This window comes from Natator depressus, chromosome 1, assembly GCF_965152275.1.
Source record: "Natator depressus isolate rNatDep1 chromosome 1, rNatDep2.hap1, whole genome shotgun sequence".
Lineage (NCBI taxonomy): Eukaryota > Metazoa > Chordata > Testudines > Cheloniidae > Natator > Natator depressus.
This window is the reverse complement of record NC_134234.1, coordinates 331,768,338-331,783,713: the sequence shown is the minus strand read 5'-3', so window position 1 is coordinate 331,783,713 and position 15,376 is coordinate 331,768,338. Positions and strand designations below refer to the sequence as shown.

The following is a 15,376-nucleotide window of genomic DNA, read 5'->3' as shown; positions in this document are numbered from 1 at the left end:
CGCTGAAGGGGGGATGGGGGTGCGCGTGGGAGCGACGCCAGCCGGCCGGGAGCGCGCGCGGAGGGTGGGGGTCGGGGGGTCTCCCACCGCGACGGGCGGCCTGGGGGAGGGTCGCGAGGCGCCTCCCTCCCCCCGCCCTAGGGGTTCTCTGCCCACGCGCGCGGGGCGGGGCCGCGCCGCCGGTGCAGCATTGGGGACCCGCGGAGGGGCGGGGCCATCCCGGCGTGGGCGGAGCCTGCAGCTGGCGCCCTCCCCGGCGGCCCAAGTTCCGCAGGGTTTGAATGCAGCCCCCTGCAAGATGGCGGGCAGGCGAGGAGGTGAGGGGCCGGCCGGGGGTGCTCGCTTCCTGGGTCAGCGGGGATGGGGGTGAGGAGCTGCCCCCCTACAGCGCGCCTCAGGGTCTGTGCGGCCTCCGCCCCCGCACACCCCGAGACCTACAGCAGGGCCCCGGTGGCCGCGGAACCTGCGGGGGGACAGTGTGGGGTGCCCGGGGGGGCGGCAGCGGCGTGCAGTGCATGGGGTACAGTGTGGGGTGCCCGGGGGGGGCGGCGGCGGCGGCGTGCAGTTATTGGGGGAGGGGTGGGGGTACAGTGTGCGGTGCCTGGGGGGGCGGGGGTGCAGTGTGGGGTGCCGGGGGGGGCGGCGGCGGCGGCGTGCAGTGCTTGGCGGCGGGGGTACAGTGTGGAGGGGGCGGGGGTGCAGTGTGGGGTGCCCGGGGGGGGCGGCGGCGGCGTGCAGTGCTTGGGGGTGGGGGTACAGTGTGGAGTGGCCGGGGGGGGCGGGGGTGCAATGTGGGGTGCCCGGGGGGGGCGGCGGCGGCCTGCAGTGTTGGGGGAGGGGTGGGGGTACAATGTGGGGTGCCCGGGGGGGCGGCAGCGCCGTGCAGTGCCGGGGGGACAGTGAGGGGTGCCTGGGTGGGGGTACAGTGTGGGGTGCCCGGGGGGCGGCAGCGCCGTGCAGTGCCGGGGGGACAGTGAGGGGTGCCTGGGTGAGGGTACAGTGTGGGGTGTCCGAGGGGGCGGCAGCGCCGTGCAGTGCCTGGGGGAGGGGCGAGGGACAGTGTGGGGTGCCTGGGGGAGGGGTGCGGGGATAGTGTAGGGTGCCCGGGGGGCGTCGGCGTACCTTGACGGGGGGAGGGGCGGGAGGACAGAGTGTGGGGCCTGGGGGAGAGAGGGACACTGTCCGCTGCTAGGGGAAGCACGGGGTGGCATCGCTGCTCTATGCCTGCGGGAGGCTTTTGGCGGGAGAGGTTGCTGCATGAAGTTAGAAATAGCCAAGGCCTCCCCCAGCCTGGGTAACCTCCAGTGTCTCTCCCGCTCCTCTCCTTTCCAGTGGCTATGTGCTAATTGCAGTCCTGGTTGTGACACAAGTGAACAATCCCCTGCTCACGCAGAGGAAGGAATTCAGCTGTTGTCAAATACACCCTGACTCTTACTAAAACACGGGGGGAAACTGTTGCTTTGGGCTCCAGACTTGTGACTTGCTATAAACTTTGGATGATCCCTCCTAACAGAGTTCTGAACTGTTGCAATTATTGTTCCATAGTCAGCACCCTTACAACTTCACAATAGTTACAATGTAAATTGTAACCCTCCTAAATTTGGCCCAATTGACAAGAAATCAGAGATCTTTCTGGAAGAGGGATTTGCCTTTGTCTCATCCCAATCACCATGGTTGCATAGCAAGTACAAGAGTGTTGATTCCACTTGGCTAACTGCAGATACTTCGTGGTCTTGTTTAAAAAAAAAAAAAAAAAAAAAAAGTGAAGGGCTTCTACATAACTGCAGTCAAAAGCATGGGTACCTTCAGGTCAGGGTAATTATTTATTTCTGTTTTGTTTCAAAACTGGTAACTATACTGAGAATCTTTTCCTATGAAGAATTAGTATGTCCTAGGTCAGTGCTACTCAAAGTGGTGGTCCGCAGACCGGCGCCGGTCCGCGAGCCATCGGCTGCTGGTCTGCGCACACATTGGGGGAAAAATTGCTGGTCCCCCACATCAGATAGCTTGAGAAGCACTGTCCTAGGTAGTTTTTTTTTTTTTTTTTTTTTTTTTTTTTTTTTTTTTTTAATCATTGCATGAATACACATAGTATGGAGTGGTGGGTGAAATTCTCTGGCCTGCGTTGAGCAGGAGGTCAGACTAGATGATCATAATGGTCCCTTCTGACCTAAATATCTATGAATCATATGCAGAGCTGAGGTTCAGGCAGAGAACTATTACAGGCTTACTTTATACTTAACTGGAGTAGCATTGGTTCTGTCTGCCTGTGTGCTACATTTGTAGTTCTACAAATATATTGTGGACAATTCTTACAAATTACAATCTGGGGGCTCGGGAGCAAACTAAAAATCAAGTGCTTAATTTTTTTCAACTGAGCTGAGACATTAAATTAGTAAAGAATCCTATTTTCTTATTGTAGCTTGGTATGTGCCTTGTCTAGCTTCACTTGAGACCATCCAGGAATTATGTAGGAAGGAAAATCTCACATGTAAATCCCTTGGAATCACCAACAGGAATCTAAAGAGTTATGAGGTGGAATATTTATGTGACTACAAGGTAGAAGAGGTAAGATAAATGTCTAGTCTTACAGAACAATTTGATCAATATTTCAGTTTGAAAGTGAGAGGCAGTAGTTTTTCTTAAGGTTTAAAGTGTGAGGCTAGCTGAGGGCTCTTGTTATGCTGCTGCTGACATTGAACAAAATATTTCAGAATGTTGAAGCCTAAATAAAATGTTCTTTAGCTCTGACTCTGTAAGGAAGGAAGGTTCTGCTGAAATAATGGAAATGTTAATAACAGAGCACAAAATGTCTGACCCTTGTATATCAGTGCTAAAGCAAATCTTACTGTGCTTAGACAACAGCACAGTATGTATTCCTTGTTAGTACTGCAGTCTGTTCCTTGAACAGTTAAGGCCACATGCTACAACTGGGTCCATTGCCAGATCCCAGTTAAGCACTATGTGCATGCAGAAACCTACCAGTGTGTGTCTGGTTTAAGGATTTGACCTTATTGCTCTATTCCCTTTGAAAACAAACCTCCCTTTGAAATAATTACATTTTACAATACATCATCTTCTTCTTAGTAGTAAATATAGTATTAAGAATTGTTTTGACTGTGTTATTCCTCTAGGATGGCTTGTGTAACTATTACAAATAGTACTGTTAGGTTTTTTAGTAAGTTTAGATTTTTATTTATTTATTTATTTTTTGGTTCTGTGTAGGGTGTTACTTTATTCTCTTTCCTTATAAAAGTTAGTATATATGACCTTAACTGTGGCTGTGCTAACAAACTAACCCATGCTGGTATAATTTTATTGTTTTGGGTCATTCTATCCAGCTGTATGGTTATCCATGTCCTTACAAGTGGTGCACAAAGTACATACCCAGTTACCTTGCATTTGAAATGCTTGATCTTCTACTGTTAGGTCCAGATGGCTGTGAATTTAACTATGTGGTGTTATGCCTCAATCATAAGGAGGGTGTTACGGATGTTAGTTTGACTGCTCCTCAGTTTATGCATTTTTACCACCTCCTTAATGATGATCACTCCTCTGTTAAATTTTATTTACTATGGATGTGATACCAAAGCAGTTGTATCATTGAACAACCACACTTTATTTTCAAGATATTTTTGGTTAACTGTTGGAAATGCTATGGCTAAATCTGTATCTATTTCTCTATTTCAAGGGCACAGAGTACTTCCTTGTGAAATGGAAAGGATGGCCAGAATCCTCAAATACCTGGGTAGCTTTGAAAAATCTTAAATGCCCATTGCTCCTTCAGTACTTCCATAGCGACAAGAATGAATATTTATCTCGGCTAAAGCGAGGCAAAGCGGTAATATTGAAAAACCATATGAAAGCTTTGAACCCTGTAGTAGCACAGTACATAGTAAAGAAGGCTAAACAAAGAATAGCTCTACAGAGATGGAAGGAAGAACTCAACCGGAAAAAGAACCATAAAGGAATGATTCTTGTAGAAAACACTGTGGATCTTGAGGGCCCTCCTTTAGACTTTTACTACATTAATGAATATAAACCTGCTCCAGGAATAAATGTAATGAATGGAATCACAACTGGCTGTGAATGCTCTGATTGCCCTGCTGAGAAGTGTTGTCCAGAAGAGGCTGGATTTTTCTTGGCTTACAATAAACAAAAGCAGTTAAAAATCCAACCAGGCTTGCCTATCTATGAATGCAACTCATATTGTAGATGTGGTCCTGAATGCCCTAACAGGATAGTACAGAAAGGCACACCATATTCTCTTTGCATCTTCAGAACTAACAATGGACGTGGCTGGGGAGTAAAAACCCTCCAGAAAATTAAAACAAAGAGATTTGTGATGGAGTATGTTGGAGAGGTATGTATTTATCTCAGAGATAAATTATTTTATAAGTATATAATAAAAGATTTAAGTGTTCTCCTAACACTTTTAAAAAATATTCTTTCCTTTTTCAACACTTTTGGATTCTGTTACATAAGAGATAAATATGCATTTGCTGTTAATGAAATACATTGAAGACATCTCATTTGAAAGTCAAATTACCTTTATATTGTCTGACCCAGGGTGTTTTCTGCACCAAAGCAATGCAAAGGGGCTGTAGTGCAAAAAAGATCCTTGGCATTGTTTTATTATATCTTAACTTTTCGAACCAGGTCTTGTCTCTTCTTTCACAATTTTTTTTTTTTTTTCTTTTTAAATCAGACCCTTCTTTACCTCTTGCCAATCAAATTCCTTGTCAGTATCCTGATTGTCTTCCCATCTTGACTACTATGGCCTTCTCTTCTAAGGTTCTCTTAATACTGATCTCATCCCAGGCCAAATTACTGCAAAAATTATTTTTATCACTTGTCATGCTGATCACGTCAGCCCTTGTATTTCACCACGTGTAAACTTGGAAAATAGGTTGTGCTTTAAAATGTATTGGTCAATACCAGTTAACATGTTAAAATGACTTGCCCTGTCTACACTAGGTGCAAAGTCCTGTTTAAAATAGTTAGTTAAAATGTGTTAGATAACAACATGTCTTAAAATAGTGAATTTTCCTAGTCTAGACATGGCCCTTGAGTCACACAGTGCGACCGTGAACCAGTGAAGTATCAGGTTAAATTTGTCCTTCCTTTCAGGGCTCTACATGATCCAGTTTGTGCTTACATCTCTCCCCAACAATCTGTGGTCCACAACTGATGCCGGCATCAGTATTGTATTTGTCCCCTTGCACAGCTATTTCTTTCTTCTTCTGTGTGCTACTTCTATGCTTACCCTCCCCAAGCTATCCAATTCACATTCAGGTCCTTCCTAAAAACTCACTTAGAATGTACAGGAGATCAGTTTCTCAAAATAGAATGAATCCTGTGTGATGTTATGAGGAAACTTTTTTTGGAGGGTGGGGGAAGAGAGAGAGGCAGGACTTCAAGTGAAGGTGGTGATTAGTTGTTTGTCCTTCCCTTGCTGCCTTCTCCTATCCCCTCCCCCGGCTGTATGTGATTATACTTTGTTACTCGGAAGGTATAACTGAGTGGTAAGCTCCCAAATCTTCAAGGGATTGTTAAAATGTTCACTATTTTTCTTTGCTGGTAGAGTTAGCACAACAAAATCTTTTTCTGGTAATAACAAAAGTAAAGTATATATTTAAAGTAGAAGACTGGGGATAAAATTGCATAGTCTGCAGCCTGAAGCAGGAGCCCTCTTTCAGACAGCTTCTGCATATCTCCATTCTGCTAATGTGTGCTGGCCATCCCTGACTAATGATAAGCTATACCAGTAAATGTGCAGTTTTGCTTGTATAATTGTCTACACTAGGGGCTTCTGCCAGCACTGCTGTCAGTCAGGGATCACAACTCTTCACACCTTTGACTAACATAGTTGTGCTGGCAAAAGTCTGTAGTGTAGATATAGCTATAAGCCCAGTACTGTAAAGCGATCCATTTGCAAAAAAGTCACATTGAAATCAGTGGGACTTTATCTGGGCATTAGGGTCTGCATAGGTAAATTATATTACAGAATTAGTACCATACGTAGTAACTCAGCAGGGAGTGGGGAGAAGTTTTGAGAGTAGCTAAAGTTACAAGTGTAACCTGATATATTGATTCTCTCATACACTGAGGGAACTGGGGGGAACATGACTGGTTCCACCTTCCCTGAACCTTTTTGTGGTTCTGCTTGAAGTGAACTATTTTGTACAGGTAGAAAAGTAATATGGAGGTTTAAGTAGTAAATATAAACTCTTTAGGAGAAATGACAAGGCCCTGTAGATAGGGTAGATTGTAATTGTCTAATGACCACATCCTCCTTTAGGGAGTCAGTGATTTAAAGTTCTCTAAAATGTAGTTATATAGATTACTTATAGAGGAGTTCAGAAAAGTTGGGGGCAAAGATAAATTATTTTATAGCAGGTCTTTTTATATTCATATATATATTTTATATTCATTTATATATTTATAAGTTTTTATTCTACATTGTATAGAAAGCAATGGGAACATCACTTTTTCTGTAAATACATATCCAGGGAAACTGTCCAATATTATATTGCCTGAAGAGAAAATACCGTCACTATCTATAAATACTACTAATTTTTTTCCCCCACTGTTACTCATACTTCTTAACTATTTGAAATGGGCCATCCTGATTATCGCTACAAAAGGTTTTTTTTTTCTCCTGCTGATAATAGCCCACCTTAATTAATTGGTCTCCTTACAGTTGCCATACCAACACCCATTTTTTCATGTTCTGTGTGTGTGTATATATCTATGTATATCTTCCTACTGTATTTTCCACTGCATGCATCCGATGAAGCGGGTTTTAGCTCACGAAAGCTTATGCCCAAATAAATTTGTTAGTCTCTAAAGTGCCACAAGTACTCCTCAGTTTTCTTCTGTAGAAACAATCAGTAATTAGTCAATTTAAATAGCTATGTTCAAGTGTTCCTTATTCCTTACAGATACACAGCAACCTTCTTACTTCCTTTTAAAGACAAGTCTACCTACTTCTGTTCAAGAAAATGTAAAAGTTTTTTCTAACTTCTTTGTGGTTTTGTTTCAGTTCAGTAACAGTTAATAATATGATGCAGGTTTCTTTTTTTAGGTGATCACAAGTGAAGAAGCAGAGAGACGAGGTCAACTGTATGACAACCAAGGAAATACATACTTGTTTGACCTGGACTATGACTCGGATGAATATACGGTTGATGCAGCTCAATATGGAAATGTGTCCCATTTTGTGAATCACAGTGTAAGGGCTTTTTTTGTATTTGAGAACTGTCCAGGTTGCACCAAGAATGCCTTCTCCTTTTGTAAATATCTTGATATCAAACACGTAACTTTCATGGAATGACTTGTTTCATACCAACCTCTTTTTCCCCCTCCGAAGAAAATGACTTGAGAGTGGATTAATGCTGTTACAGCAGCACAGTCACGTGAACTTGAAATCTTTGAGGAAAAATTGATGTCACTTTGTCTCATGTTTTTAAAAGTCTAAATTAAAATTTTTATGAAACAATGAATGTGAGGGATTCTAAAATGGACAGAAGTACCATCCGATGAAGTGAGCTGTAGCTCACAAAAGCTTATGCTCAAATAAATTTGTTAGTCTCTAAGGTGCCACAAGTACTCCTTTTCTTTTTGTGGATACAGACTAACACGGCTGCTACTCTGAAACCTGTCAGAATGGACAGAGTGCATAAAAATGAAAGGGGCCTCAAATATTCCCACAAACCCCACAATCCTAACTTTTATTAATGCTTTTTTCTTGGATGCTGCAAGAAAGGCATCTTTCTAGACATACAACATAACCTAATGATCAGTTAAATAGGATGGAAGAAATACTGATACATACCTTATTTGGAGCGAAATTAAATATGAAAGAATATAAAGTAGCTTAGATTTAAGACAATGTTTGAAACAACAATTATTCTTTAGTTTTCACAAACATTGGGAGTGCAAGTTTGGTTTTTATTAACAGGATCACTCCACAAGACATCACGTTAAATAGCAATTTTATTTTACCTGTTGAAGTAAAACTAAAGAGAGTTTTCACTGTTCCTTATTCTTTCAGGCTCAGAATTACCTAAGAGGAAGGTATCAGCAGTTTCTGAATTAGGGATTTTCATTAAAATGTAAAATAACATGATCAATGGTCCAGATCCTGAAATCTGATCTATGTGGATGGATCTCTGAGCTCAAGCAGAGACCCACTGATCTCATTGGAACTCAGCCTAGGGATAAGGGTTTGCCTAAGTAGATCAGATAGCAGAGTTGGGATCATAATCTGTATTTCCAGCATATTCAATACTTGTTTCCAGACACCCAAAACAAATTTTTCTCTTCAGATAATTGAATACCAACAGTATAGGAAATAACTGCATAATTTAACCCCTGGCTGTTGATTAAAATTATATGAACTATTAACCTCTGTGAAATACAGGAAGAAGAGGAGAGTGTCTGAATGTATTTTTGTTGTAAGTAATGGAGAGAAGGAATTTTCCTGCCTTTTCCATAGCATATCTCTCCCCTGCAGTTTTCCTCCTTTCCTCAGCACCATTTGTAAGCTTGCTGGGGAACTTGAAATTGAAATCCCACCTTTTCATCCTTTAGTAATTCTTGTTTAAGTCTGAACTTACTTTAGATTGCCATGAAATTGTTTTGATTCACCCACTCCAATCTACGCAGCTGCCATCACTTTCAAGCTTCAACTTTTTTTTACTAGGTTGTTATAGTTTTAGTGTGCTATACCTGAAGAAGAGCTCTGTGTAGCTCAAAAGCTAGTCTCTTTTCACAAACAGAAGTTGGTTCAATAAAAGATATTATCTCACTCACCTTCTCTGTGTACTATACCCGCACAGCCATGGTGTCAGTACTGTTGCTTAACAGGGTCCTGCTTTCATTTAATAGTGATGTTTCAACAGATGTAATTCTGTTGACTTACAATGGCAAAAATCACAAGTAACTCCACTGAACCTGAGAGGAGACTCAGCCCCTAAATTGTTATAGTGTCGCTTTCTTCTCACTAGTAGCGCACAATATGTTTTACTTACCATTCCCTACACTGTGTCTGCCAGTTCTATTTTGTTAGCAAATGTACACCTGAATTACAAAACTATAACTTTGCTTTGCAGTGTGATCCAAATCTTCAGGTCTTCAATGTTTTCATTGATAACCTTGATCTACGTCTTCCTCGGATAGCGCTGTTTTCTACGAGAACCATCAAGGCTGGAGAAGAGCTCACCTTTGATTATCAGATGAAAGGTATGTACAGTGTAAATCTTTGTGTGCAGGATATATGGTACTAGCTGGTTTTGTTGCAGCCTGATCAATTTTCTGCATGGGTTTGCTGAAATCAAAGTGTTTAACTTCCTCTTTTTGGAGACACCACTCTCTTCTCTGTTTTTACCCACTTTGTTCTGCCAACACCTCCTTCCAGCTCCCACTTAATCCAGTCAATAATCTGTGCAGGGCAGGTTTAAAGAATGATGCACGGCATCCCTATGCACATAAAAGTATATTAAATGAAAATTAGAGCCCTGCATGGGACTATTTTTAATCCAAACAAAAAAAGGTTGGTTTATGTATTGAGAGCTGGGTGGCTGGAGAGTGCTGGCTGGGAGCCCAGCTCCGAAGGCAGAGCTGTCTCCAGCAGCAGCGCAGAAGTAAGGATGACATAGTGTGGTATTGCCACCCTTACTTCTGCCCTGAGGCCTTCAGAGCTGGGCCCTCGGCCAGCAGCCACCACTCTCCTACCACCCAGCTCTGAAGGCAGCAGCACAGAAGTAAGGGTGGCAGGGTATGGTATTTCCACTCTTACTTCTGCGCTGCTGCTGGTGGGATGCTGCCTTAGAACTGGGCATCTGGCCAGCAGCTGCTGCTCTCTGGCCAGCCAGCTCTGAAGGCAGCGCAGAAGGATGGCAATACTGCGACCCCTCTCCTACAGTAAACTTGCAACTCCCCCTCCTCCACTACCTTCTTCTGGTCAGGACCCCCAGTTTGAAAAACGCTGGTCTTCCCCGTGAAATCTGGTCTTTTGTGTACTTTTACCCAATACTATACAGATTTCATGGGGGGAGACCAGGTTTCACAGTCCGTGATCTGTTTTTCACGGCTATGAATTTGGTAGGGCCCTAGTTATGCATTTGGTATGCTGAGACCATTGCCTATTGCCCTGACCAGTATTCTCTCATTACTTCCTTTTGCTTCCTTATCTGTTTGTCTAGATCCACCTGTTGTCTTTTTAGTACTTTAGATTTCAAGCTCTTTGAGCAGGGACCACCACCTTAGTCTGTGTTTATACAGCATCTAGCATATACAGCATCATCCATGATGAGCTCAGAGCCAATCCACAATAATCTGTACAATAAGATTCCAGGATTGTTACTTTGAAGCCTAAAATGTCTGTGGAGTCAGTGTGAAGCAGTGAAAACAGATACAAGCATGGTTGAGAACTCTTTATTTCTCCAGGTTCAATCATCAATAGGGTTCATGGTCTATTACTGTTCAACCTTTTAAATTCTCAGCCATTTAGACTTCATGAATTTCACCCATGCAACAGCATGAGCTTTCAGCTACTAGTAAATAATAATTTTAGGTAACAATTCTTCAAAGATTTATACTAATGCTTAACTTTGCGCGCACACAAGTAGTCCCATTTAATTTAGTGGGACTTACTCGCATGTGTGAAGCTAGATACATGCATAGGTCTTTTCAATTGGGGTCTTAAATTGTAAGCTTTTTGGGGCAGAGACTACCTTTTTCTTTCTTGCACAATAGCAATGCCTAATAAATAGAATCATAGAATATCAGGGTTGGAAGGGACCCCAGAAGGTCATCTAGTCCAACCCCCTGCTCGAAGCAGGACCAATTCCCAGTTAAATCATCCCAGCCAGGGCTTTGTCAAGCCTGACCTTAAAAACCTCTAAGGAAGGAGATTCTACCACCTCCCTAGGTAACGCATTCCAGTGTTTCACCACCCTCTTAGTGAAAAAGTTTTTCCTAATATCCAATCTAAACCTCCCCCATTGCAACTTGAGACCATTACTCCTCGTTCTGTCATCTGCTACCATTGAGAACAGTCTAGAGCCATCCTCTTTGGAACCCCCTTTCAGGTAGTTGAAAGCAGCTATCAAATCCCCCCTCATTCTTCTCTTCTGCAGACTAAACAATCCCAGCTCCCTCAGCCTCTCTTCATAAGTCATGTGCTCTAGACCCCTAATCATTTTTGTTGCCCTTCGCTGGACTCTCTCCAATTTATCCACATCCTTCTTGTAGTGTGGGGCCCAAAACTGGACACAGTACTCCAGATGAGGCCTCACCAGTGTCGAATAGAGGGGAACGATCACATCCCTCGATCTGCTCGCTATGCCCCTACTTATACATCCCAAAATGCCATTGGCCTTCTTGGCAGCAAGGGCACACTGTTGACTCGTATCCAGCTTCTCGTCCACTGTCACCCCTAGGTCCTTTTCCGCAGAACTGCTGCCTAGCCATTCGGTCCCTAGTCTGTAGCGGTGCATTGGATTCTTCCATCCTAAGTGCAGGACCCTGCACTTATCCTTATTGAACCTCATCAGATTTCTTTTGGCCCAATCCTCCAATTTGTCTAGGTCCTTCTGTATCCTATCCCTCCCCTCCAGCGTATCTACCACTCCTCCCAGTTTAGTATCATCTGCAAATTTGCTGAGAGTGCAATCCACACCATCCTCCAGATCATTTATGAAGATATTGAACAAAACCGGCCCCAGGACCGACCCCTGGGGCACTCCACTTGACACCGGCTGCCAACTAGACATGGAGCCATTGATCACTACCCGTTGAGCCCGACAATCTAGCCAGCTTTCTACCCACCTTATAGTGCATTCATCTAGCCCATACTTCCTTAACTTGCTGACAAGAATACTGTGGGAGACCGTGTCAAAAGCTTTGCTAAAGTCAAGAAACAATACATCCACTGCTTTCCCTTCATCCACAGAACCAGTAATCTCATCATAAAAGGCAATTAGATTAGTCAGGCATGACCTTCCCTTGGTGAATCCATGCTGACTGTTCCTGATCACTTTCCTCTCATGTAAGTGCTTCAGGATTGATTCTTTGAGTGCTCCATGATTTTTCCAGGGACTGAGGTGAGGCTGACTGGCCTGTAGTTCCCAGGATCCTCCTTCTTCCCTTTTTTAAAGATTGGCACTACATTAGCCTTTTTCCAGTCATCCGGGACTTCCCCCGTTCGCCACGAGTTTTCAAAGATAATGGCCAAGGGCCAAATAATATCCTTTTCCAACCACCATCCATTCTGTTTCTGTATATTCTTATGTGTTTAGGTTCTCTCGATGTGACTTCAGACTCTGATGCTGTCAGCCCAACGAGAAAGAGGATCAGAACTGTGTGCAAGTGTGGAGCTGTGTGTTGCAGAGGGTATCTCAACTGAATTCTCAATAGCCAAAGTTACAAATAAATTATTTCATTTTGTGTCTTTTTTTAAATGTATTTTAAGAAGACTGCTGTTCTAGTTCACTTATACTTACAAATTGGAGTATTTTTACATATGAGTGAATCAGTATAATGAAAACAAAGCATTAAATTTGTATTTGAAAATGTCATTAGCCAAAGAAAGAGATGTGATATTACAACTGCTCTTAAGTATGAAAACTGGCTATGTGGATTAAAAACTAGATCTCCTTGGAATTATTTGCACACTGTGGTTTAAGAGCTGATGGAGATGCATGTTAATGTGAAGTCAAAGTTGAATATTCAAGTGAGTGTTTGACTCCAATCCTGTGAAGAGCTGATTTCGATATGAGGGTGTTCCATATCTTGTGCTTTATGAAATGGAAATCTAATACCATTGATGTACTAGAAATCATAGTTGACTTATCATTTTTCTGAAAAGGTTTCAAGAAGTAGCAGTAAAATTTGGGGCCCTGATCCTCCATTGGGATCTACTACCATTAAATTCTGCATAGGTATGAAAGTTCATAGAATACACTTAAGAAATAGTTTGTTTGGCTTTTGTTTTTTTGAAGTGTCCATGGAACTTCACACAAGCACACTGATCAGTGTTAGCAGATGCTGGACACAAGATTGGGTAGTCATCACAAACAAATTATTGGTGAAAGTTTGGAAAGCGATAGACAGGAATTGAGTAAATAAAATTAGCCAATATTTCTTTCATGAACCTAGTGCATTGATACCCAGGTATATGGCATAGATATAAAAGTATCCCAGCAATGTAATTGTATCAACAGCTGTCTTTTATTATGTTACAAACTTTTACATATTATGAATTTTTTCTACCTAGTGGTAGACTTTAAACATATTATGCCTGTTTTTTTTTCCTGTTGTAATAACATAACTTCAGTGAAGTTACAGAAAGGGTGAATTTGCCCATTTACTGTAGATAGTAGTAGGACATTCTTTGAATCTTGAATGTAAAAGGCTGAAAAACTTACTGTTCTTCAGCTTCTTGAATATTTGTTTTTTCTGTTAATCTTCAAAAATATCAGATGTTTACTGAAAATGTGATGATGAATGCTAAATTGTTCTTGACTTCAGAGAAGCACCCAACAGCAATTAAGTTAGTTGTAGACCATGGGTGGAACCACAAAGTAATTGTACTCCAGGGACAAAAGTTCAAGTCTTATTTTTCTCATTGATTGTAAACATTGCATATTTCTTGGAAGCGATGTACAGAATCTTTAAGGGATCAGGCATAACTGTTTCTCATCAAATAGACATTTGATGTATATCATGAAGACAGCTACTTACTTTTATACGGTACAGTGCTGTTGGCTCAGGTGGTTGAGGTCAAGTGTTCAGCCTATGATTATCTAGTTGGTTTGTTAAAAATATGCCTTAAATTTCATGTTTGTTATTGGCACTGCACCAAGAGTCTTTGAAGGACAATATGATCATTTGTTAATTTTAAAAGCACAAATGTACTTGAACTGCAGAACTGGCTCTCTGTAGGATAGTGAAATTTTGTACACCAAGGCTTATCCAATTTGTGATTGGGCATACACATTTGGGGCTATTAGCAATGTACAAAGCTATGTATCTGCTTGTAAACTGAAGTTTATAATTTTGAAGTAGATGATTTTATATTGTTTAATGAATGGCATACTAATTGCTTAGGTTTAAACACATCTAACATTGCTATGCTACCTGGAGTCCATACTTGAATGAAACTGCTGCATCTAGTTATTTTTAAAGGTATTATTGTTATTGGATAGAATTAGTCAGGTGTCTCCCACAGAAGTATTTTATAAATCTTAAGGGAATCTTAAATGCCCTTTTTAAAAAAAAAAAAATTGTTTGAGCCAAATTCATTCCTCTTCCATTTACATACTGCCCCAATAAATGGGGTTGTATGCACCCATGTAATCCTTCATTTCATTTCCTTGCCCCCTGTCCACGCTACAAGACACATGAAAGGCCTCAGACATCTTGGTTGGCTGCTCCGCTCCTTCCTCTTTGGCCCTGCTCATGGGTATCCTTAACCAAACTACAGGGATAGGCAATTACAGATATCTACATTTTAAGTAGATAAAGGTCTTACAGCTGTCAAAATCTGAATTTTAGGTCCTGTCTTTTTACAAGTCAGTGTGTATAGTACCAGGTGCTCTTCTCTAGGGGCTGTGTGTTACCTCTCCTGAATTCAAATCTTGGCAAGTAACAGGAAATTATTAGATATAAAGTCTACTGCTGTATCCTGTTACTTATTTAGGACCTCAAAGCTTGTTTTGTGTTTACCAATTTACAGTGCATTTCAATTTGCCTTCTGTTAATTGGACATTAATTTTTTTTTAAAAGTGACATTGAAAAAGCTGTTTTCAGTTTCTTAGCAAGCCTAGACCAATCTTGCTTTGGCCTTTTCTGCTTTTTTGTAGGCATTACCATGGTTACCACTGCAGCTGTGTGAATAGCACTTGGGTACTGGTAACCTATTAACTGGCTTCCGGCTGGTTTTGAGGTAGCAAAACTAAAAATGCTGCAGCATCCTCACCAAGCAAAAGCTACTGTGTATTTAAGTTCTCAGTTATACCAACTCTGTTTGGTTATTTCCATTATGGGTTGGGGCTGTGTATTTGTTTATAACCTCAGGAACGTTACTTTTGCATAAAATGTGACATCTTTCTCTGTAATAGCAGTTAGTTTCCTATAGTTCTTTTGGTAAAATAAATTAAATTTAATTTTTTCTTTTGTTGGCAGTGTATAATAACTACCATCCCTTCTGTAGGTCTTAAATTTTGTTCATGTACTCTCATACAGCATTAGCTAGCAGCTCAGAAAAAGTCCTGATGAATTACTTTTGCATGTCTGAGTGACCTCATTTTACCAGCATTTCTGTGAAGGTATTCATAGCCCTATACAGTGTGATAAAACAGTAAATTCA

General features: G+C 41.9%; 1 protein-coding gene across 2 annotated transcripts; it reads left to right on the top strand.

Annotated features, from left to right (window-relative positions):
• The first annotated feature begins 261 nt into the window (after nucleotides 1-261).
• SUV39H2 (SUV39H2 histone lysine methyltransferase) lies at nucleotides 262-15,076 on the top strand. 2 transcript variants are annotated; one of them, XM_074942584.1, is made up of 6 exons: nucleotides 262-317; nucleotides 2,423-2,568; nucleotides 3,692-4,363; nucleotides 7,088-7,234; nucleotides 9,117-9,246; nucleotides 12,306-15,075. In XM_074942584.1, the coding sequence occupies exons 1-6, from the start codon at nucleotides 299-301 to the stop codon at nucleotides 12,410-12,412; spliced, it is 1,221 nt and encodes a 406-aa protein (XP_074798685.1). In that variant the 5' UTR covers nucleotides 262-298; the 3' UTR covers nucleotides 12,413-15,075. The 2 variants fall into 2 exon arrangements, with proteins under 2 accessions (XP_074798685.1, XP_074798686.1); XM_074942585.1 differs by lacking the exon at nucleotides 2,423-2,568 and having other exon boundaries at nucleotides 273-317; nucleotides 12,306-15,076.
• The last annotated feature ends 300 nt before the right edge of the window (nucleotides 15,077-15,376 follow it).